Source organism: Bos indicus x Bos taurus, chromosome 6 (genome assembly GCF_003369695.1).
Source record: "Bos indicus x Bos taurus breed Angus x Brahman F1 hybrid chromosome 6, Bos_hybrid_MaternalHap_v2.0, whole genome shotgun sequence".
NCBI classification, from domain to species: domain Eukaryota; kingdom Metazoa; phylum Chordata; class Mammalia; order Artiodactyla; family Bovidae; genus Bos; species Bos indicus x Bos taurus.
In genome coordinates this window covers 25,799,314-25,823,886 of record NC_040081.1, presented here as the reverse complement: position 1 = coordinate 25,823,886, position 24,573 = coordinate 25,799,314, and the positions used below count along the sequence as shown (strand labels likewise).

Genomic DNA, 24,573 nt, shown 5'->3' with positions numbered 1-24,573 from the left:
GTGTGGAGAATAAGTCACTCACGGGTTTTGAGTGGTCCTAGTCAGGTAAAGAAATGGGAGAAGAATGAGATTGTGGTATAAGGAAGGAACAGTGTTCAGTCTTCAAGAGTTACTAGGAGGCACAGAATGTACTTGATGCTGTCAGGGGTCTTGAAGACTGTGCCCTTGTTACTTCATGGCCTCAGCAAGTAAGAGGATGGCGGGTGTCCTGAGAAGTATTTATTATGAATACTTTGATTCCTTCATTTCCTCAAATATTCATATATTTTGAAATACAAGTCTTTAGCTAGGTAAGCTGTTTTGTGAGACAGTTCCTCAGTTTATTTAATGAGAATAATCCTATTAGTCCTCTTATTGAAAAGGTGGGATTTGATGTAGGTCTCACAAACCAAGTACAAAACACTCTGAAATCCTCTGAGGAAAATACAGGGCTATTTATTTGAATAGCTGCTTTTCAGTGAATGTGATGAATTTCAGCATGTTTATTAATGGTTGATGATAGCTACATTGAAATTTTAATTGGGAGAGAAATTGACATGGTTTGACATTGATCCAGTGCACTGTAAGCTTTAGAACACCAGGTAGTCTGAAAAATGTAAAACATGTTCTGCTTTTTTAGGAGTAAGTTGATAATCTTGTTAATTCCCCCCCCCCCCCCCCCCCCACCGAATAGAATCAAGGAGGGTTATTTCTAAATCTTGGCAGTTTTTCCATAGCTGTGACTTTTTAGAGTAGATATGAAAAGAAAATAGTTTACCATGAATACTTAAGGTGGGAACCAAAACTTAACTGTTGGTCTTTGCACATCATCTTGGGCTTTTTACTTTCCCCAGTATGAAGTGACAATCAAGGAGAATCGTTTTGAAATAGGGTTCCTTTAAAAAACTTACATTGCTTTTAGTTTGTTCACAGTTTATTAGAGAATCAAATTAAGAGAGATCACCATGAAATAGATGATTAATTGAATTGTAGAGGCAGTACATGCTAAAGGGTTTAGAGGATGTGTCATTTCTCACTGGGGAACAGGAGGAGTTTTACAGAAAACGTTGTATTTAAAATCATTTGTTGTTATCTTCTGAACTCTTGAAGGAAAGTATGATTTGAATGGAGAGGAGGAAGGCATCTGATTATTGAAGCTTAATTGCTTTGAAAGATAAGATATGTATGAAATTGGGCATAGGTCAGAGTGGTACCACCTCCTGCTCCTGTCCCAGTCAGAGCCCCTCTTTTTCTGTTTAAATACTAAAGAGTTCTAGATTTCTTTTTACAAGAGTTCTGTGATCAGTAGGGGTAAAAAGAAAAACTTGGCACCTACTCTGATACACTCCAGATGGTATGCATTTGCAATTAGAATAAAAAATTCTTTGTTTATTTAAAATTCAATAAGATTTGATGATTGAATTTTTGGATGTTGTCATGTTGTAAATAACATTACCTTCTGAATGGAGAAACTTGGAACAGTCAACAAATAATGCTGAATGTTTAGATGTGCCCACTGTAAGAGGTGAGTCACAAGAACGACAACATTAGGAAGGATGTGAGATTGATGAGAAAAGAAAGAATAACATGATTGTCTTTGCTGATGCTTGCCTGACAAGCCTTGTTCACCATAAGGTGACGTCCCCCAGGAAGAGGTTGAAAGAGATGAGCTGTGTATTTTGGCCACTGGGGGGATACCCAGTTGTGGAGCAAAGAGTAGGCTGTCCAGTTGGTCACACTGTGAGCAGAAAGTATAAACACATTGCCTTAATGCTGTATTAATTGGTTTAAATCTACTTTAAGTGACAAGATGCCTTAACTCAGAAAACAATTTGTCTTTTAGAGAGAATCTTCCTGCAGCTGGAAAACGGCATTCAGCTTAAAATACTGGCTGTAGAAAAGGAACTTAAATATATGTGCACTGGACATTTTAGAGATTATGCCAGTTATGTATTCAATATGGCTTTGATTCTTGAAAACACATGCATATGGCTTAGAAACAAATATTCTAATACCAGGTATCTCTTAACCTGGTGTTAGTTTTTCAATTGTTACTGAGAAATCGACAGAACATTGAATAAGTTTAAGGTATTGTTGTACAGTCACTAAGTCGTGTCCGACTCTTTGTGACCCCATGGACTGTAACCCGCCAGGCTCCTCTGTCCATGGGATTCTTACTGGAGTGGGTTGCCATATCCTTCTCCAGGGGATCTTCCCAACCCAGGGATTGAACCCAGGTCCTCTGCATTGGCAGGCGGATTCTTTTTACTACTGAGCCACTAGGGGAGCCCATTAAGGTATACAACATAATAATTAGATATTGTATACTTTGTGAAACAGTTACCACAATAAGTTCAGTTATTATTCATCACCTCACAGTTTCAGTTTTTTTCCCTTGTGATGAGAACTTTTTAAACAACTTTCAAATATACAATATTGTTAGCTATACTCATCGTGTTGTACGTTATATCCCCAGAATTTGGTTTTCTTTCCACCACTTTAAACTGATTATTTTGGCATTCAATTCCATATCTCTAAAAGATATGGTGTATTTCTCTGTCTTGATTATTTGGTTTAGGCCTTGTCACTAGGTTTCCTGTGATGGAGGAAGAGAGTTTGGCAGTTATACTCCTCACATGCCATGTGGCTCTCTTCTGACTTGTAAAGTGGTTTTGAGTCATGTAGTCTACTTGCCACTTAATAGTTGTGTGACCTTGGGCAGGTAGGTCATTTAGCGTGGCTCAACTTTTCTCATCAGTAAAATGAGTACTGTATATATAGTATCTACTTCATAGGATTCTTAGGACTTAACATATGTAAAGTAGTTGAAATAGTGACTAGCACACAGTAGGCTCTACATAAGTATTATGTATTATTGTTACGGTATAATTACTTTTCCTTCCTTGTACAACTCCATTCACTTAGCTTTCTGTGTAGTAAGTCCCCCTACATATGAACCTTGGAGAGTTGCAAACTTTAAAAGATATGAACGTATGTTTGCACGTCCACTTGTGTTTAAATTCATGTGTCTGGTGTACATTGTCACATGTGTCCTCCACACGAGGCTGTGCTTTTGTTTACTTTACTGTAAAGTACTGTTGCCATGCAACATCAGGAGATTACTAATGAAGACCTGATGGAATCGGAGGCCCAGAGAAAGGACCAAGAGAGACAAGAGGAAGAAGTAATTGAAGAACCAAAGAGATTCACAACATGGGAAATGGCAAGGGGATTTTCTTTATTTGAGGAGGCGCTGTTAGTTTTTGAGGCATAGGACCCAAACGAAGAACGGTACATGAAGGTTGCAAAATGCCGTCCAGTGTTCCGGCTTGTCTGTGATAGGAAAAAAAAGAGATACTGCCTAGACATTGCTGGATTGTAGTTTTAAGAGAGTAGATAGAACCGAAAACATCAAGGAGCCAGAACCTGTGCCATCCGTGTCAAGCATGAGTGAAATTGCAGCTGCCCTCCGTGCTGCTGCTGGCGACCGTTCCGCTCTGCCGTCTCTCACCGCCGCTGCCTCCTTGTCAGTAACTCTTGTTGCGCGTTTACTCAGTGCCCGCCCCTGTGTGCCAGCTGTTGTTCTGTACTACTGTACTTTTCAAGGTACTGTGCTATAAGATTAGAAATGATTTTTTTATGTATTATTTGTGTGAAAAGTATTATAATCCTATTACAGTACAGTACTGCATAGCTGATTGTGTTAATTGGGTGCTTGCGCTAACTATTGGACTCACAAACCTGCTCTTGGAACGGAACTTGTTTGTATATAGGGGGCTTGCTGTAACCTGTAAACGTTTTGTAGATAATCTTTATCAAGCTGAGGAAATTCTCTTCTATTTTACTGAGAGTTTTTATTATGAGTGGTGGTTGATTTTTGTTTCCAACCGTATTGTGGATTTTTGTTTCATCTTGCACTTATGTTACCTTCTGCTTTATGTATTTTGAAGCTCTGTGGATATATACAATTTAAACTGTTATATCATCTTAGTTATTTGACCTTTTAAAAAAATCATTAACGTAATTTTCCTCTTTATCCTTAGTAATTTTCTTTGTTATTGTCATACTGGTCCTGAGGCTCTGTTTTTTATTTTTATTATTTTTTTAATCTTTTCTGTGTTCAAATGGGATAGTTTCTTTGGTCTTTTAAGTTCACTGAATTTTTCCTGTCATCTCCATTATGCTACTGGATGCTGCTGCTGTGCTTAGTCAGTTGGGTCTGACTCTTTCTTGGTAACCCCTTGGGCTGTAGCCTGCCAGGCTCCTCTATCCATGGAATTCTTCAGGCAAGAACACTGGAGTGGGTAGCCTTTCCCTCCTCCAGGGTATCTTCCCAACCCAGGGACGGAACCCAGGTCTCCTGCATTGCAGGCAGATTCTTCATCAGCTTAGCCACCACGGAAGCTTAGCTATTGTATTTTTCGGTTTTATAATTTTCATTTGGTTTTTCTGTATATCTTTGGGAATATTTTCTTTTTTCCCATTGGTATAAGAGTGTTTTTGGTTGATTGTTGGAGCGTTTTAATAATAGCTGCTTTAAATTCTGTCAGTTAATGCCAACATTGGTGTCAGCTTAGCACTGGTGTCTGTTGACTCACTTCCCTTATAAATTGAGATTGTCTTGGTTCTTTATATGCTGGATAATTTTAGATTGTATCCTGTGGGAAGTTTTGCATATTATGAAATCTCGAGTCTTGTTTAAATCTTGTGGAGAATGTTGATATTTTGAGTTTTAGCTGGCCACTAACTCATCTGGTTAGGTTCAGCCTGCAAGTCCTGACCTGCCTTTTTTGGTTCCAGTGTCCGTGCAGTTTTCAAAGCCTCTGCAGCGCCATTCACATCTGTCCCTGAGACCTGAATGATGGTCTCTGCTAGTTCTGTTCTCACACACATCAGTAGTTCGTATTATGAACAACGTGATGGGGTCATTTTAGGGAGCTCCTTCCTTGGGAATTCTCGTTTTTGGTCCTCTGGCCAGAAAGCTGGGGTTGTAGGTACCTACCTTTGCTGTATGTCACAACTGTGCCTTTGTCTGGGCCAAATGACAGGAGGACACAGACAGAAGAAAGTAAAGGGGTTTGGCCCCATCCTGTCTGGACTGCAGCTTTACTGATGAAAGAGATACCTCCTGCTCAGCACTTTGGTTCCTACACGCTCATGTTTTGGGTTCACTTGGGGTTTGGGGTGTGAGAGGACAGGGACGAGAAGAGAAGGTGGGCTGTACTCTGAGCACTAGAGGTTGCCTTTTCTGTTCCTTGAGCCAGAATTGGAAGGCTTCTGGACCACTCTGTGTGCCCTGGTGCTCACCTCCATGTTACTCCTGGTGATTTTGGTGGGGGAGGATGGTAAACTCATCGCCAGCTCAGTGGTTCCTCCGAGCTCCACGAAGTCCATGAGTCTGACTTTTGTCTCCTTTGCAGCGTGGCTCCTGATGTCTCTGCTCAGTGCTATTCTGTGGCCATGCCGCCTAGCTGGTGGGATCTTAGATCCCTGGCCAGGAATGGAACCTGACCCTCGGCGGTGAAAGCGCTGAGTCCTAACCACTGGACCACCAGGGAGTTCCCAAGCTCAGTGTTTTTTAAATTTAAAAAAAACAAAACAAAACAAACCCAAACCTGCCTTCCTATTTGCTTTTGCATCTGCATAGCGTATAACTCTGCCCAAGGTTAGTCACAGGTTGTGCTCACACCCCTTGAACTGGCACGCTGTTTGTTGTTCTTGGTGTTCTTTGCTGCTTTGGCCGGAAAGTCTGTTCAAACTTGAGGTTGTTCCCACTCTTGGATCCCCTTCTGTGATGTGCAGGTTCCCTGAACAGTGGTGCTGGGCTGTACCTAGTCGCTCAGTTGTTTCTGACTCTGAGACCCAATGGACTGTAGCCCGCCAGCCTCCTCCTGGGATTCTCCATGCAAGAAGACTGGAGTGGGTTGCCATGCCCTCCTCCAGGGAATCTTCCCAATCCAGGGTCAAACCCAGGTCTCCCGTACTGTGGGCGGATTCTTTACCGACTGAGCCATGAGGGAAGCCGGAATGGTGATGCTCATTAGCTACAAAGCCCACAGTCATCACTAGCTGCCTAATGGCCATAAGTTTTCATCAGCTAAGAATTCAGGGCAGGGTTGATGCACACATTGAAGGTATATAGGTGTACCGTCTTTTCAAATTCCAAATTTAAATTGCTTTTAAAAATAATAAAATGGATAATAATTAGAATTGAGCACTTGTTATTGACCACACATTTTTACACAGTTTTCCCTATGTTACAGTTGAGGAAAGTGGGACTTAAAGATATTAAGATTTTTTCCTCTATGTTGTACAACTTATAAGTGATCAAGCTAAGGTACAGGTCTGACCTCAAAGTCCATGATTTTTGCCATTGCCTGAAACTTAGTTTAGAAAATCATGTGAGTTTTAAGTTGTTCCTACTTATAAGCCCTTTATGAAGTATGTATTATCCTTAGTAATAAGCAGGCGGTGGATTTTTTGTAACATTTTAAATGCTTCTTTTACCTCTCCTCTCTGATGTTCTTTCCCCCTCCCTTTCTTGATTTAAATTGGTATGTAAACTTCTGTGTTCTCTAAATTGAATCAGTTGGGATAGAGATGTTATTTTATTTAAGGAAATATGCGTCAGCTTCTGTGAGGGTAAAAAAAGATGCTGGGTGAGGCAAAAGTATTTTGTTCACATAACCTATTTAGAAAAGCTTTATAAATAGGTTGTATCAGGTTGCCAATTATATAAAGGAAGATCTTATTTTGTAATTTTGATGTGCATAAATTTAGTTACCACAGATTAGTTAAAACCAGTCTCCCAACCACACAGGTAATGACGTGAAGTACATGAGACTTTACCGCTAGCTATTCATTCCTCAGATGACCTTGGAAATCACAGCCCTGCATCTTGATTAGTGAGCGACTGGCCCCTCTACTTTTTTCAAAGCCTGTCAGTGATTGGTCCCTGGGCATCTGTCACTTGGTTCTCTTGTAGACAGCAGAGCCTGTAGTTGCCTAGCTTTCTTGTTCTCCAGTGATAAACTTATATGACACTTTACAAAAATGAATCATTTGAAAGAAGGAATTGGCTAAGAAGAAAATGCAACAAAGAAACGCTAGGTGTTACTGCTGGATGTGAAACCTAAGTGGAACATAAATGGAATTGTAGAAGAAATAGCTGGCTGTGGGGATGTTGACTGAATGAATGCCCACCATTCTAGAGACTCTAGGCATGCAGTCAGAGGAACTCAGAAACAGGCTGGTTATTATAAATGAGGAAAATGATTGTGATGAAAGGAATCAATAATGTCTTCAGGGAAGGAACATCAATAAAAACTTTACATTAAAGGAACTCTCAGAGGTATTGAAAGTACAAAGAATACAATTTGGAAGCTGTTGCAAACCTAGAAAGTATACCAAGCATGAAAAAGATGCTCACTCCATCTGCTGAGTTATTTAGTGAGAAGAAGGCACACAGGTTTAGATTAGTCCTGATCAGTTTTTTTTCAACATCTTATTTATTTTTAATTGAAAGATAATGTTTTACAGTATTGTGTTGGTTTCTGCCGTACATCTGATAAGTTTTTGAATAAAAAAGTAAAATACTCTAATTTTCAACATATCTAATGTTTTAAATTACAGTATAGTAAACAAATTTTTCAAGTTTCCTGTATATTATAACCTAGAGTAAGAGAGTTTTTAATGTTTTGGCAAAAAGTTTTAAAGATCATGAAACAATTTTCTGGTTGATTTTGAAGGTTGCTTTTTATGGTTACAGATTGTACAATGGTTTTTAATGGTTCTATACTACTATGCATAGCAAGGATTGCCTGTATTAAAAGCCAGTGTTTTGGAATTCTTCAGAACCATTCTGTGTACTAACAGGAGTTTTAATTTTGGTTTTGTTGATGGAGATCAGGGATGCATAACCAAGTTACCAGGTTGTTCTTTTGTTTAAAACCCTTTCATGACTTCCATTATCATTAGAATAGAGCAGACTCTTCAGTGTGAACTGACCCCTGCCTCTGTATTTAGTTCTTGTGTTCTACCTCTTCTGTGTATTTTACTTTTTAGCCCTTAGGACTTAGGAAAGTGAAAGTGTTAGTCGCTCAGTTGTGTCTGACTCTCTGTGACCCCATGGACGGTAGCCCACCAGGCTCCTCTGTCCACGGAAGTGTCCAGACAAGAATACTGGAGTGGGTCGCCATTTCCTCCTCCAGGAGATTTTCCGGACCCAGGGAGCGAACCTGGGTTTCCTGTGTTACAGACAGATTTTTTTACCATCTGCGCCATCAAGGAAGCCCGTAGGCTTCCTTAGGATTAAACTATGTATTTAATCGTGTAATTAGCCATGTAATATTTGCCTCCAATGGACCTATATTGTTTACTACTGAATGCCCAGCACCTGTGTACATATAAACATATGCATACACGTCCATTCATTCATCCATTTCCTTCTCCAGTATCAATATACAGTGCATGTTATACCTGCAGGGCACTCTGTACATTATATGTGCATAGATATATTTTTTCCTGTGGAGAAGAATGGTTACTTTCCCAAGATTCTCAAAGGATTCAGTGGTCTGAAAAAGTCAAGTATTGCACTATAGGAATTGATACAGTGAAATGAATACTCAGCCTAGGTGGTATCATTAAACATTAAAGATGTTCAGTTTCCAGTCTCAAACTGCATTTGAATATTTGGACATATAAGATATTATATATAGCCCTGAACAAGCATTTAAAACTACTGCATTGTCTGTAGAACATAAAATTCATTTTAAAAATGGTTATCTGTGTTGGGATATACTAACATAATAGTGATAGATGATGAACTGGGAATCAAACTACTATAAATCATGGAGGAATCTGTAAATTTTTCCTCATTTTTTTTTCCCTCCTAGTGTGTGATTCAGAGAAGGCAATGGCACCCCACTCCAGTACTCTTGTCTGGACTATCCCATGGACAGAGGAGCCTGGTAGGCTGTAGTCCATGGGGTCGCTAAGAGTTGGATATGACTGAGCGTTTTCACTTTCACTTTTCACTTTCATGCTTTGGAGTAGGAAATGGCAACCCACTCCAGTGTTCTTGCCTGGAGAATCCCAGGGATGGGGGAGCCTGGTGGGCTGCGGTCTATGGGGTTGGGTCGCACAGAGTCGGACACGACAGAAGCGACTTCAGCAGCAGCAGCAGTGTGTGATTGCTCCATTGGTTCAGGGTTCTTTTCAAATACTTCAAAATAATTTGGTAACATAAAATTGAAATATAACAATGACTAAAATGTTTCCAGTTAAGGAAGGTGACACTGATTTTCATGTTTGTTCTTTTTAGGAATGTTTTAAAGGAAGTTGGGCAACTCACAAGTTACTGCATAAGAAAGCAAGTAAGTAAAGTTACACATCTCTATACTGTTTTTCATAGAAGTGACTTCTTGCAGTAGACAAGAATTCTTACACCTCTGTAAGTGTGTATTTGGATGTTCTGACAGTATATAATCCCAGAAGCTAGAATTAGGGCAATTTTGTGCTTTGTGGTGTTCAATCATGTAAGTAAAATGTGACTGAGTAATACCTTTGTTAATGTTTTATTGCATATGTACCATGAAAACACGAGATGGTTGCTACGATAGTTGGATTGGCTTGACCAGTACCAGAGAATGTCCTGATCTTGGCATCTGGCGCCCACTCTGTCCTGTACTTCAAGCATTTGCGTGTTGCAGGCAGGGGCGCAGGAGCTCCATTTAATCAGATTGCTTTTGTTTTTGTGTAGTGTCCATTTTAATTGCTTTGTCTAACTCAGAATTGTATCACTTTGTTTTTTTGGTGTTTTAATGTTATTACCTGTAGCCTGATGTTTAATTTTCTTTTTTGAAGTTCCTTTGTGAAACACCACAAAGTGAAACTATTGGCTACTTTTTTAGCTATTGCTGTCAGCCACACTGATCTATCACTGATTCAAGTCATCTTTCCTGCTTTGGCAACTCATCCTATAAATTTAAGCCTTTAGGGTGGCTAGCTCAAGACAACTCATCACAATTACTTGAAAATTAACAAGGGCTTTTTGTTCTTATAGCATCGCCATCCTCATGGATGAAGGACTGGCAGATGGTACATGGTTCTTGGTATAAGGTTTCTTTTTCAACTTAACTGATTTTGGTATTTTTAGTTCATCTACTTTATATTTTTAAGGAATTTGCTGATTTGGTAAAGTTTGGTAGATTGTTTTATATTTATATACCTTCAAAATCTCATTGAGATCAATTTAACCACCATTTGAAGGAAAAGGAAATAAAAATTTAAAAAGACATTCTGTGGTTATAGAAAGTGAAGTCTGCATTTAGTCGAAGTGCTAAGGCTATTGTGGGAGGAAATATGGTTAGAGATGAGGAAAAGTGATTGTGAGTAAATGAGTTTAAAAAAACATAAATGACAGGATTTGTTACCTCAAAGGGTAGAGATAGGTTTAAATATGCCACTTTATTTTATTTACTCATACTTTAAATACTGTGCATCAGATGTGTTAGGTAATTTTAGAGCTCTTTGAGCCAATTATTAACATTTTTTACCCAGGAACTTCTGGAGGAAGGCATGGCAACCCACTCCAGTATTCTTGCCTTAAGAATCCCATGGACAGAGAAGCCTGGTGAGCTACAGTCCATGGGGTCACAAAGAGTCGGACATGAGTGAGAACCTAGCGTGCTCGCAGGCACCCAGGAACGTAAAGCATAGGGAACTGAAGGATTGAGGTGAAAGAGTATGCTACTAAAAGAACTTGACATGAGTCTCTTCTCCAAGTGTTTACCAGCTCAGTGAAGTGTGCTTGTTTCTTCAGTATTGGGTTTCTGAAGATAGGACTATTTTATTATGACTTATACTACAAGACAGTTAAACAGCTGGTGTTCCCGAAGTAATTTTTACTGTATTGGACTGAAACTACTTGTGTTTTACGTACATCTCTGGAGTTTAGTATGATGCCGTGTTTCAGATTGTGCCCTCTTGGATCTGACGGGATTAGGTTCACTGGGTGAGCCTAATATTCTTGGTCCCTTTGGGTGGTGTTGGGTAGAGTCAGCCCTCAGGTGGCCAGTCCTGTATTTTTCACACCCTAATAACCATAGTGGGTGACAGTCTTAGAGGAGGGGATGGTGTGGGGAAACATGATCTCCAGAGCTAAGGAGAGTATTGAGAAAGGGAATAGGGGAAAAAAGAAATAAGAGCTAGGGTTGGGCTGGGAAGCAACCAGAGCGGCTTAAAAGATAGCTCCTTAGTCCAAGAAATTATAGTGAGATAACATAGCAAATAGTTCTGTGTACTGATCTCTAATTAAAGATGACTGAGTCGTATTTATGTTCATGTGGCATATTGGTCTGTAATTTGCTTTTATATCTTTGACTGGATCTGGCATTAGAGTAATCCTGGACTCATAAAATGGGAAATGTCTCCTCCCCTTCTTTTTTCTGGAAAAGGTTGTGTAGTATTGGTATTATTTCTTCAGAAAATGTTTGCTGGAGTTCGCTAATGAAATAGTTAGGACTTGGAGGAGTTTTCTTGGTTGCAGAAGTTAATGAGGCCTTAGGAAGTTCCAAATGTGAGTTAAAGAGCAACATTTATTTTTCTTGTGTCCTAGGGAAGAAGACCACTTGGCTATAACATCTTGGAAAGCCTGATGTTACAATGGCTTTAATGCTGATGCTTGAGTGCATTTTTCCTATGCATACCTACTGCCAGAGTTTACGTAGTATTAGCATTTGCCTTTGGTCTGATCTGTGTAAGTTGTAGCACTTCACATCTCAATACTGTATTAGTATACACTTTTACACTTACCACTAACACACTTTCTTTGTCGCCGATTTTCCTAAAGTAAAAAGGTGGATGTGTTTGACAAGTGTCTTTTGAATAGCCAAAAATGTGGTATAAAAACTCACTTAAAAAAAGAGCATCTCTATGGGAATTCTCTGGTGGTCCAGCTGGACACAGTGCTTTCGCTGCCGTGGCTGATGTTCAGTCCCTGGCTGGGGAACTAAGATCCCCACAAGCCACTTGGCACAGCCAGAACAAACCAACCACCTCTAAATAATACTTTTTCTTCTACTCTTCTGCCCTTCCAAGCTAGTGTGCTTGAGTTTTGGATTGTACAGGGAAGAGGTTAGGTAATATTTCAGAACTGGTTGCAGCAAGCTTTGTGAGCATGGATTACCCTAAGCCTCACCTCCAAACTACCGAAATCATGGGTTTCTTGTGAGGGTTAAATGGGCAGTAATTAGTAAGTGCTCAGCAGCCATTTATCGGGAGAACTGAGTCAGGATTGTGGTCAGAAAATTCTGTCCCAGGCAGAGCTTAGATACGGGCAGTTTTTTGTGAAATCTGACTGGAGGAGGCCACGTGTTTTAGAGAAAGAAGAATGTGACGTGTAATACTTGAGATCTGACCTTGTACGAATCGGGTTCTCTCCAACACCACCTGCAGCTTACCTGGCCCTGTTGCATGGTGATGTTTGAGAGACAACTTACAGGTGTTTTTTTTGCTGGCCTATGCTTTCACAGTCTTTGTGAGAAGAGCAGTTAATGTGCAATTTTGTTACCAACCCCCAGTCCAATTTCTGTTTATTGGATTTCTGTTACGTGTCTAGGACTTAGGGGCTTAGATCAAATTTATCCTTAAATAGTTTAATTTATTTTGGAAGAATGACTTTCCCTAAGTAAATTACACCTAGAGATTAGAAAAGAACTTGCCATATGTCATTCTTGTCTAGCTAGCTTTTGGGTTATAATGCTTGTTTGAGGTCTGCTTTGAATTCTCTTGAAAATTGATTGTGGACAGTTCAGAATCCAGATCAGTAGGAAGCTTTGAAAGGTTTTACATCCTTCCTTTTCCCTGCATTCTCCCTTGGAATATGTTAAAGCAAAAAGCCTGCATCTTGATTGCTATTCTGTGCTATATTTCTGGTGAAAATTATTCTTGAGTTTCATAATTCAGACAGAAGCACTTGGTGCTATCACAGCCAAAGCAGGTTATCAGGCCTGCATTTAAAACTATTTTCTATAATGTTTGGGGGCTTCCCTGGTGGCTCTGATGGTAAAGTGTTTGTCTGCAGTGCAGGAGACCCGGGTTCGATCCCTGGGTCAGGAAGATCCTCTGGAGAAAGAAATGGCAACCCACTGCAGTACTCTTGTCTGGAAAATTCCATGGATGGAGGAGCCTAGTGGGCTACAGTCCATGGGGTCGCTAAGAGTTGGACACAACTGAACGACTTTACTTGCACGTCACTATAATGTTTAACCCCAGTGGCAATGAATAGAGTCCATTTTTGTCCTGGAATGAAAAACAGCTTTCCTATTGACATTAGCATTCACAGAGGCTTTCTTGAGCTTCATAGGGGAGAAAAATACCTAAAATTCAGTAGCGTAGTAGAGCTTTTCTTTCTCTTTTCTCTTCTTATTCTTTTCTATTCTTTTACTTCATATGTACTATTATAATTATATTTTCTTCCAAAATAATGTGAATGGATTGGTTGTATTTTTGCATTCTTGTCAATTGCACATCAAGGGTCTTTCACGCCTAAGTTGACCACGTGCTTTGTGGAGAGAATACTCTACTAGTAAGCAGCATTTCCACATTTCTCTGCCCATGTGAACCAAAATTCCCCCGTTCCCTCATCTGTAAAATGAGAAAATGAGACTAGATTATCTTTCTCTGTTGTTGTTGATAACTTTAGTCACCATGCTGTACATTATATTCCCAGGACTGACTGACCACATGACTGGATTTTTGTACCTTTTGACCACCTTCACTCATTTCACCATTCCTCTTTGGCTTAAAATATCTATTCTCCCATTTTGTATTTTAGATAGATCACTTAAAGGGGAGTTTTTTCCCTAAAATTATTTGAAGCCTGACTTTTAAAACCTGTGAGAGCATAACAGTAATCAGGAAAAGATTGGTATGCATTGAGAAGTATATAGGCTGTTACTTGGTGTGGGAGGGATTTGAATTCCTGCTGTTTAAAGTCTCAGGTTAGTAGTTCTATTTTAGTTTGTAGATAGAGCAGTGTGCTCAGATACCATTGAGGGTATGTTTGTGAAAAAGATTTTAGGTGCATTTCAGTTAATGCAGCATTATATATTATTAACTAACCTGGGTTTATTAACTAACCTGGGGTCTTTGGTTCTTATATTTCTAATGAATTTTCAGTAACTTTTGATTGATTGTTCCCTCCCCTTATCTTTGCCTTTTCCTACTCCCTTCTATTACTCCCTTACATATTACTACTTTTCTAAAATTTTTTTACTGTGATATAGTTCTACTTTAATTTAATATAGTTCTTCCTTCTGTTACCTCCTTCCTGAAAAAAAGCAGACGATACTCATAAAATTTTCAAAGCAACTAAAAATGTTTACTTGACAGTCTGTCATCAGCTAAGTGAGAAGTTGTTTTTTTTTTTTAAACTTTAAATTTGCTTGGGGATTATTTAGAATCTGTTCTTTTAGTAAAAGCATGGAACCCATTTCATAATGTCTGCCCTCAGCTGGGAAGTTTTGACTAGGCTCACGTTTTATATTTCAAAAAACAGGCTTCCTGTAAATTGACACTGTAGAGAGAATGCATTTAGCATTTATTTGAGAAAAGGAGTTTGACCACGTGCTGTTCCTATTCAACATTGTGTAAAAACTGATGATATGTTTAGTTTGGGCTTTTTCTCCCAAGACACTTAGATCTTTCAGGAGGCAGAGGGTTGTGGCTAGAGCAAGAACATAGTATTTTGGGGATTCAGGTTAAGGTGGAAGTTTGCTTGATTTTGTGCCTGGGCTCTTTGGCTTGGCTTTCAAGTATGTAATTGTTAAAAATATGCTGCTGCTTAGTGGCTTGAGTGCTGAGGCATTTCTTTCTCTAATTCATTCATCCATCTCCCAGAAGATGAAAAGGCCAAGCGAGAAGTGTCTTCCTGGACTGTAGAAGGTGATATCAACACTGATCCATGGGCAGGTTATCGATATACTGGAAAACTCAGACCCCATTATCCACTGGTGAGTAAATAAGGTAATAAAAATTTAATATTTTTTTAAACCAGTCTTCATAATTTTCGGTTTCCTAAAAATGGTTCTTATAATTTGTATTCTGATTCTGAATCATGTGCTTAGGATTAAGGTTACATTCTAGCTTTTTAGCTTTCATGGTATGTTGTTTACAAGTTAGTAGGGATAATTGCCAGTCATGAAGCAGAAGAAATTTTAGATTAAGGATCAAGACTTCCTTAATTAAAAAAAAATGAGGTAGAATAGATATTTTTAGGTCAGGATAATGGGAGTATATATTACTACTATTCTAAAATTTTTTTACTGTGATATAGTTCTACTTTAATTTAGATAAGACTTTTCTGCCCCTCTTGCTCCTTCCTGTGTTTTTGGCGGACTGACTTCAGAGTCTTAACCTCGGAATTGATTTAAGTTGAAATTTGTCATTCTGAAATATTTAAATTCTTTTTACTGTTGTCTTTTTATTAAAGAAGTACATCTTTAATATTTAAAATTTTGAAAAATACAAGAAAGTCTCTTTAATTGTAGTTTCCAGAGATAATGACCAGGAACATAACGGTGTACATTTACTTCGAGACAACATTTCGTTATTGCTTCGGTTCACGGATTTGTTTGGAATAACACAGGCGCCTCCCCTGTCTGTGTGTAATCATAGATCTTCAGTGCCCTCTGGCACTCTCTCTGTCGCTTACATGTTCTGGGAAGGGGCATGACAGTAGCACCAGGAAAGTAAAGCTCAGTCCTCATGAAATAGACACGTTGTGATATTTAAGATGTCCTGTAAAATTTTTTTTTTTTTCATTTAAATGAGATGAATGAACTTTTTTATTTGGTATTTATCCCCCCACTTTTATTTGCATTGTTAGTAGATTTTAATAATGAAAGTTACTTTCACATTTGAATCGGATCCAGCTAACTTCTTTGTTGTTTTCAGATGCCAACAAGGCCAGTGCCAAGTTATATTCAAAGACCAGATTATGCTGATCACCCTTTAGGTAAATTCTGCTCTGCTGTTTCTTCATATTTTCAGTTTATGAGCTTGATGACTACTGCAAAGGAAAAGAGTACTTTTTTAGTAGAAAATTTTCATTGCTGCATTTCTAATATTTTTTTTCCAAGATAAACTAGAATATTTGAATTAAAAATTCTTTCCTCACACTAGAAATCTAATCAGTTCTGAAGACATTGTTTATATAGCTGTTAAAGGCTACATCCAACATAATACTGTATTTTGTGTTGTTATATCAAATTCTAGCTTTAAAAAAAAGTTATTTTAACATGTTCTCCTGCCTTAATTAAATAATATCTGTTTACATAAAAGCAGATGGTGGAGGTCCTGAGTGCATGCCTAACTAAAGATTCTGTACTGTAGCAGTAATAGAAATAGTAGTAATGGGATGATAATAATAGTAATAGTGATGCTGATGATTCTATAATTGATACTTACCTTTTCATAACTGTGTGTCAAACATTGTGTCAACTTCTTTACGTGTATTACTCCATTTTATACTTTGAGCACTCCTGTGGTGGGTTCTATTGTCTTCTCCATTTTATATTAATTATAGTGACACACAGAGAAGATAGGTAGTTTGCAGCATGGTGGTGGTTTAGTTGAGAAGTCGTGTCCATCTCTTGCAGCCCCATGGACTGTAGCCTACCAGGCTCCTCTGTCCATGAAACTTCCCCAGGTGAGAATACTGGAATGGTTTGCCATTTCCTACTCCAGGGGATCTTCCCTCCCCAAGGATTGAACATCAGTCTCCTGCATTGTAGGCAGATTCTTAATACTGAGCCACCAGGGATGCCCAATTGGCAGCATCAGTTCAGTTCAGTTCAGTCGCTCAGTTGTGTCCGACTCTTTGCAACCCCATGAATCGCAGCACACCAGGCCTCCCTGTCCATCACCAACTCCCGGAGTTCACCCAGACTCACGTCCATCAAGTCAGTGGTGCCATCCAGGCATCTCATCCTCTGTCGTCCCCTTCTCCTCCTGCCCCCAATCCCTCCCAGCATCAGAGTCTTTTCCAATGAGTCAACTCTTCGCATGAGGTGGCCAAAGTACTGGACTTCAGCTTTAGCATCATTCCTTCCAAAGAAATCCCAGGGCTGATCTCCTTCAGAATGGACTGGTTGGACCTCCTTGCAGTCCAAGGGACTCTCAAGAGTCTTCTCCAACACCACAGTTCAAAAGCATCAATTCTTCGGCACTCAGCCTTCTTCACAGTCCAACTCTCACATCCATACATAACCACAGGAAAAACCATAGCCTTCACTAGGCTAACCTTTGTTGGCAAAGTAATGTCTCCGCTTTTGAATATGCTATCTAGGTTGGTCATAACTTTTCTTCCAAGGAGTAAGCATCTTTTAATTTCATGGCTGTAGTCACCATCTACACTGATTTTGGAGCCCCCAAAAATAAAGTCTGACACTGTTTCCACTGTTTCTCCATCTGTTTCCCATGAAGTGATGGGACCGGATGCCATGATCTTCGTTTTCTGAATGTTGAGCTTTAAGCCAACTTTTTCACTCTCCTCTTTCACTTTCATCAAGAGGCTTTTGAGTTCCTCTTCACTTTCTGCCATAAGGGTGGTGTCATCTGCATATCTGAGGTGATTGATATTTCTCCTGGCAATCTTGATTCCAGCTTGTGCTTCTTCCAGCCCAGCGTTTCTCATGATGTACTCTGCATATAAGTTAAATAAGCAGGGTGACAATATACAGCCTTGACATACTCCTTTCCTATTTGGAACCAGTCTGTTGTTTCATGTCCAGTTCTAACTGTTGCTTCCTGACCTGCATATAGGTTTCCCAAGAGGCAGGCAGGTCAGGTGGTCTGGTATTCAGAAAAAAGTACATAGATAAGGTAAATTCTGGTAGCATAAAATGTTATGAAGGGAAAAGTGAGTACGTTTCCCCAGAAGTAATCACTGTTAATGATTTCTTGGAGAACTTTTCAGCAGTCTTTGTTGTGCATACACGTGTTAGCACCCTCTCCATCCAGTTATACAAAAAACGAACAAGCATATACGCCTTTTCACCTTGTGGTACTGTATTTTGTGTTGTAAATATTCCATATAAGGTCACATAAAACCATTTGTTTTTAATGAGTGAAGTATTCCACTGTGTGTACGTGTTATAATTTATTAAACCAGACTCCTATGAATTTATTTCTAGGTTTTCCCCAGTTTATTTCTAGATTATTTCCAGGTTTTATTTCTTCCAGTTTGACCACAGGAACTGCTCTTGTGCACACTGTTCACGTGCATCTTTGTGCACATGTCGAGAGCATTTCTATAAGCGAATTGTCTAAAGTAAAACAGCTAGATCGCAGGATACGTGCATTTAAAAAAATTTGAGAGATAATTACAAATCTCAGCGATTCTTCAGTTAAAAACATGTGAGAGTCTATTTTCTTCTGTCTTCCTCAGCTTAGTATGTTATCAAGTTTTATGATCTCTGCTGATCTGAAAGATGAAAAATGATACTTTGCATTTATTTTAATTTGCATTTTTAAGTTATGAGCAAGGTTGAGCATCTCTTTACTTTTATTATTATTTATTTATTTAATTTATTTACTGGGCCGTGCCAGGTCTTAGTTGCAGTATGTGGGATCTAGTTCCCTGACGAATTGAACCTGGGCCCCCTGTATTGGGAATTCAAAGTCTTAGCCACTGGACCAGCAGGGAAGTCCCCATCTCTTTACTTTTAAAAATCATTTGTATTTTTCTTTTTGAACTGTCTCTTGATATCCTTAGCCTTTTTTCTCCCTCTCAGATTACTTAGTTTTTTCCTTCTGACTTATAAACGTTCTTTCTATATTGAGGAAAATAATCTCTCTTGATGTACTATAAAATGTTTTCTCCTAAGCAGATAGTTACATTTTTGTCTTTGTTTATAACTTTACATTTATGACAAACTTTCAACATTATTTTGTAGCAAAATTTGTCAGTGTTTTCTTTTAAGGTGTTTATGGCTTTATGACCTAGGAAGACCTTTTTGGTTCAGTGATAATAAGAATATTTTCCTATGATTTCTTCTACTATTTCTGTGATTTTACTCTTTTTGTGTGTGTGATAAAATTTTGGGCCCATGTGAAACTTATTTATTATTAGGAGTGAAGTAGGGCTGCAACTTAATTTTTTCCCAGAAGAATATCTGATTGTCACGTCACTGGTTGTTTTTAACAATCAGTCTTTTTCTTACTGATTTAAAATGTAACCTATATCACTGTATTATATTTTCATATATCTTTGGGTCTATTTTTGGATTCTGTTCTGTTTCATTAACCCATTTGTCTAATCATATGCCATCACCAAACTCTTAATTATTATAGCTATTGAGTGTTTTACCCGCTCCAGTGTTCTTGCCTGGAGAATCCCAGGGACAGGGGAGCCTGGTGGGCTGCCGTCTATGGGGTCGCACAGAGTCGGACACGACTGAGGCGACTTAGCAGCAGCAGCAGCAGCAGCATGGAGTGTTTTAATATTTGGTAGGCCTTGTTGCTCTCTTTTTCAGAATTTTCCTGACTCTTCTTGCATGTTTGTTTTTCCATGTGAAATTTAGGATCAGCTTGTCTGGTTTCTAAAAATGTCCCATTACCATTTTTTATAGGGATAGTATTAAATTTATAGACTAACTTTGGAAGAATTGACACCTTTACAATATTGAGTCTTCCTATCCAAGAACAGGGTATGCTTTTCTATTTTATTTAAGTCTCCTGTATGTCTTTCAGTGGTATTTAAAAATTTTCTTCATTAGGTCTTTTAACATTAAGTTATTCCTGGATACTTTATCTCTTTAAGTTATTCTTGTGAATATAGTATCTTCTGTATTTTTTGATTTGTTTTTTTCATAGCTCAGTTGGTAAAGAATCCGCCTGCAATGCAGGAGACCCTGGTTCGATTCCTGGGTTGGGAAGATCCCCTGGAGAAGGGATAGGCTACCCAGTCCAGTATTCTTGGGCTTCCCTGTGGCTCAGCTGGTAAAGAATCTGCCTGCGGTGGGGAATACCTGGGTTTGATCCCTGCGTTGGGAAGATCCCCTGGAGAAGGGAATGGCTACCCACTCCAGTATTGTGGCCTGGAGAATTCCAGGGACTCTCCAGTCCATGGGGTTGCAAAGAGTGTCCACGACCGAGCAACTTTCACTTTCACTTTGTGTATGGCAGAGTTATTGATTTTTATATATTATAATCTGCCAACTTGCTGAATTCTTATTTCTAGTTATTTTCCAGGTATTCTCTTGTTCTAGGGATATATAATCATATCTGAAATTAATAAAGATTTTGTTCCTTTTCTAAGTTTATATGTCTTATTTCTTTCTCTAGTTAAATATGTCTGCGGTATTGTCAGAACAGTGCTAACAATACTAGTGCTGATAGTGGGCATTCCACGATGTTGGTTCTTGGCTTGAGATTTGTATTTATCATGTAATGGTGGTAGCTGGTTGTGTTATCAGAGCTATCTTTCTAGATGATCATTTATTTTCCAATCTTTAATCTATGACTATGATGAGTTATATTGATAGTTAATATTGAATTATACTTGTCTTTCCAATATGAATTTCACTCAATTCATAGTGTACTATGTGTTTTTTGGATTTTGCTAGATAATATTTTATTTGGGATTTTTATATCAGCATTTATAAAGAGTAGTTTATGGTTATAGTCTTTTTGTCAGATTTTGAAATTATTATTATACTAGCTTTAATGCTTCTCAGTATATGAATAAATTAAGCTGATTTTATTAGTGAAAATTCTTAGGGCAGTATTTTTCAAACTTTTTTTGATTGTGAACTGGAGTGAGAACTGTATTTTATAACATAATCTGTATATATGTGTGTGTATAAATTAACAGCCAAAGATTTCACAACAGCCTGTATATAGTCTATTTTCTATTCAGTTTATTTACTTTAAACAAATGTTAAGTCATAGCCCTCTAATAGCCACTAAATGATCATAAGTTGTAGTTTGAAAAACACTGACTTAGGTTCCAGTTTTAGAAAATAAATGAGTGTAATTAATTCATCAGTTGTTGATATATGCTTGCTACATAGGAGATGATCATGAAAACAGATATAAATTAATTATATGGTGCTGTTCAAAAAATCATTTATTGACCTTATTACACACTGCCTGTCAAATAATAAATATGCCATCTTGACTGATTTCTAATAAATCTGAAAATTTGTTCTTTAGAATTCTTCCTTCAGTTTGTTTAGCAAATTTCATGTTGAAAGTATTTTTTCGGAAACCCTGACCTGGACCCTCCCATATTATGAAATACCATTGTGTGAATTAGACTGACTATTATTTTATCATTGGGGAGTAATTATGCTTTTATATACTACATCTTTTTGTTCATTTTGGTTTTACTTAGTGATTTTCTTTTCCAGGAATGTCTGAATCTGAGCAAGCTCTTAAAGGTACTTCTCAAATTAAGTTACTCTCATCTGAAGATATAGAAGGGATGCGGCTCGTATGCAGGGTAAGAGTTTTCCCCTCCTCCTAGGATAGGACTTGTTTAAGTAGTTAGAACAAATGAAGTCAATGATTTGCACATGTACAAAGGTGGCAAATGTTACCTAATAAGACTGTGACTGGCCGTTTTTTTTTTTTTTTGAAAAAAAATTTTCATTAAAGTATAGTTGATTTACAATGTTGTATTAATTTCTGCTGTACATCTAAGTGATTCAGTTATGTATACATTCTTTTTTATATTCTTTACCATTATGTTTATTCCAGGATATTGAATATGGTTTTCTGTACTATGCAGTAGGACCCTGTTCTCTGTCCATTCTTTATGTAATAGTTATTTCCTATGGTTCTTTGATGAAAATCATTTATCTATTCTTTTATTTCCCTCCCTTTCCTTCTCCATTGTAGAACTGTGAGAAGCCTCAAACTTCATCACTTGATTATTGTTTAGAGTACTTAAGATGTACATTTTTGCATAGAAATCAGTCAAGTGTACTAATTAAACCATTTGCTAGCTAGCCCAATTTTATTTATATGTTTACACAGACAGACATACACATTTATTAATGGGTATTAAAAATATGTTACAAATACATGTAAATAGTTATAAAAATTCAGGATTATTATATTCAAGGTGAGATTCATTTTGTCAGTATCCCATAAAATCTAAGTTAGTACAGAGGATACAGATTTCTAATGCTACTTCATTTCTTCTCTAATGTATGAAGTGTTATGAAGTGTTTCTCTTTTACAGCTTGCTAGAGAAGTATTGGACATTGCCGCTGGGCTGATTAAACCAGGTGTAACTACTGAAGAAATAGATCATGCTGTACACTTAGTAAGAATTGTACTTTTATGCTTTGAGAAATTTTTCTGTACTGTTAGCTGTCTTAGACTTATAAATAAAGTAAACCTAAGTTCTGAATATCTACACTTGGCTAAAAACTAATTTGAAAGCAAATTTTTCACTTTGTTTCAAATATGAAAAGTATTCAACAGACATTATCCCATCTGTAAGTATCTGATACTGGGGTCTGAGGTAAGCCCGAAGTACCTTGTTTCTGAAATGTCACATTTCATAACATTTTAGTTTAGCTTTTACAAGATGATTAATTTTATTAGTGCTTTAGGTAAATCATGCTACCATGTGTGTCAAATATTCTGAAGTCAAAAAATATAACTTCTGAAACTAGTGGTAAAAAATGTTTCCTTTTTTAATCTATTTACAATAACAAGGCTACAAAGAGACCAGATACATGTTTGTAGTAAATATAGTATCAGTTCACTTCAATCTCTCAGGCCTGTCGGACTCTTTGCGACCCCATGAATTGCAGCACGCCAGGCCTTCCTGTCCATCACCAACTCCCAGAGTCTACTCAGATTCGTGTCCATCGAGTCGGTGATGCCATCCAGCCATCTCATCCTCTGTCGTCCGCTTCTCCTCCTGCCCCCAATCCCTCCCAGCATCAGGGTCTTTTCCAATGAGTCAACTCTGCATGAGGTGGCCAAAGTATTGGAGTTTCAGCTTTAGCATCAGTCCTTCCAGTGAACACCCAGGACTGATCTCCTTTGCAATGGACTGGTTGGGCCTCCTTGCAGTCCAAGGGACTCTCAAGAGTTTTCTCCAACACCACAGTTCAAAAGCATCAATTCTTTGGTGCTCAGCTTTCTTCACAGTCCAACTCTCACATCCATACATGACCACTGGAAATATAGTATAGGGATATTAAAAAAAAATTTTTTTTTAATTTAGTTTTTTTGACTGTGCTGGGTCTTTGGTGCTGAGCACAGGCCTTCTCTAGTTCTGGCAAGCAAGAGGCTACTCTGTTGCAGTGCACGGGCTTCGCGCTGTGGTGGCTTCTCTTGTTGTAGAGCTCAGACTCTAGGCATGTGGGCTCAGTGGTGGCGGCACATGGGTGCAGTTGTCTCATGGCATGTGGGATCCTCCTGGACCAGTGATCGAACTCATGTCCCCTGCATCGGCAGGTAGATTCCTAACCGCTAAACCACCAGGGAAGTCCAGGTATACTTTATAAAAAAGATTGCTTATCCACCAAGGAGAGACCTTAAAACCCTGTAGTAGATGAGTGCACACATGATATAGTTAGGTTGTTCATAACAGAAGAGCAGTAACTAGTTACTAAATCACATGGAAGGCTAATTAAACCTGCTCTCGTAATCAAGCAAATGCAAGTCATAAAACCTTCTAAATTAGGAAGTATTTTAAAGATATTTATGTCCATTACCTCTCTGAAGATGGTGAAACTGGTACTCTTTTTCATGGTGATGGCATTTAAATTGGGACTATCCTTTTGGAAAGATATTTGACAATGTGTCTTGAGCTATAAAAATGTCTATAACATTTTTTTTATTTGACATTATAAATCCTAATTTGGGGTTATTCAATATATTATAAAATATAGTTGACCCTTGAACAACATGGGTTTGAGCTGCATGGGTCTTCTTATATGTGAATTTTTTTCAGTAAATATATATATGTACTGTAAATATATTTTCTCTTATGATTTTTAAAATAATATTTTCTCTAGCTTACTTTATTGTAAGAATACAGTACATAATACATGTAACATACAAAGTATGTGTTAATTTCTGTTTTTGGTAAGATCAGCCATAGTGTATTAGTAAAATGGGGGGGGGCAGTCAAGTTTTATGTGGATTTTGGACTAGGCAGGAAGGGGATCATTGTGCCCACTCACTGCCCCCGCCCCCCCACCCACCATGGCCCAGGGTTGTATATGGTTATGCACCAGTAGCAGTTTGAATGCTTCCTGTAGGCCAGGGACTCTTATGTGCTTATTTTACCAACTCATCTCATCTCCCAACAACTCTGAGGTAGGCACTACTCTCATCTCTATTTTATAGATTAGGAAACTGAGGCAGAGAGAGGTGAAGTTGCCCAGGGTTATTCAACTGAAAAGTAACGGAGCTGGCATTTTTAGTCAATGCAGTCTGCTTCTGTGTGTTCTTAACTACTATGTGGACTGCTGTGAGAATTACAGAAGCAGATTGTTAAAGGAAAAATGATAGGCATAATAGTTATTGGTTATAATATTTGTAGTTGAGAAAACTAAATTT

The 24,573-nt window shown here is 38.2% G+C and overlaps 1 protein-coding gene and 1 non-coding gene across 3 annotated transcripts in view; one reads left to right on the top strand and one right to left on the bottom strand.

Annotated features, from left to right (window-relative positions):
- Window positions 1-24,573, top strand: part of METAP1 (methionyl aminopeptidase 1) — a 54,638-nt gene that overhangs the window by 10,781 nt on the left and 19,284 nt on the right. Inside the window, exons 2-6 of one of the 2 annotated variants that reach the window (XM_027544005.1) lie at window positions 9,302-9,353; window positions 14,881-14,993; window positions 15,937-15,997; window positions 21,396-21,487; window positions 22,232-22,315. In XM_027544005.1, the coding sequence (XP_027399806.1) occupies window positions 9,302-9,353; window positions 14,881-14,993; window positions 15,937-15,997; window positions 21,396-21,487; window positions 22,232-22,315 (402 nt within the window). The remainder of the gene's footprint in view (window positions 1-9,301; window positions 9,354-14,880; window positions 14,994-15,936; window positions 15,998-21,395; window positions 21,488-22,231; window positions 22,316-24,573) is intronic. The other variant, XM_027544006.1, reaches the window with a different exon arrangement.
- TRNAE-UUC lies at window positions 5,466-5,537 on the bottom strand. The gene has a single exon. It is a non-coding gene; the product is annotated as a tRNA-Glu (tRNA).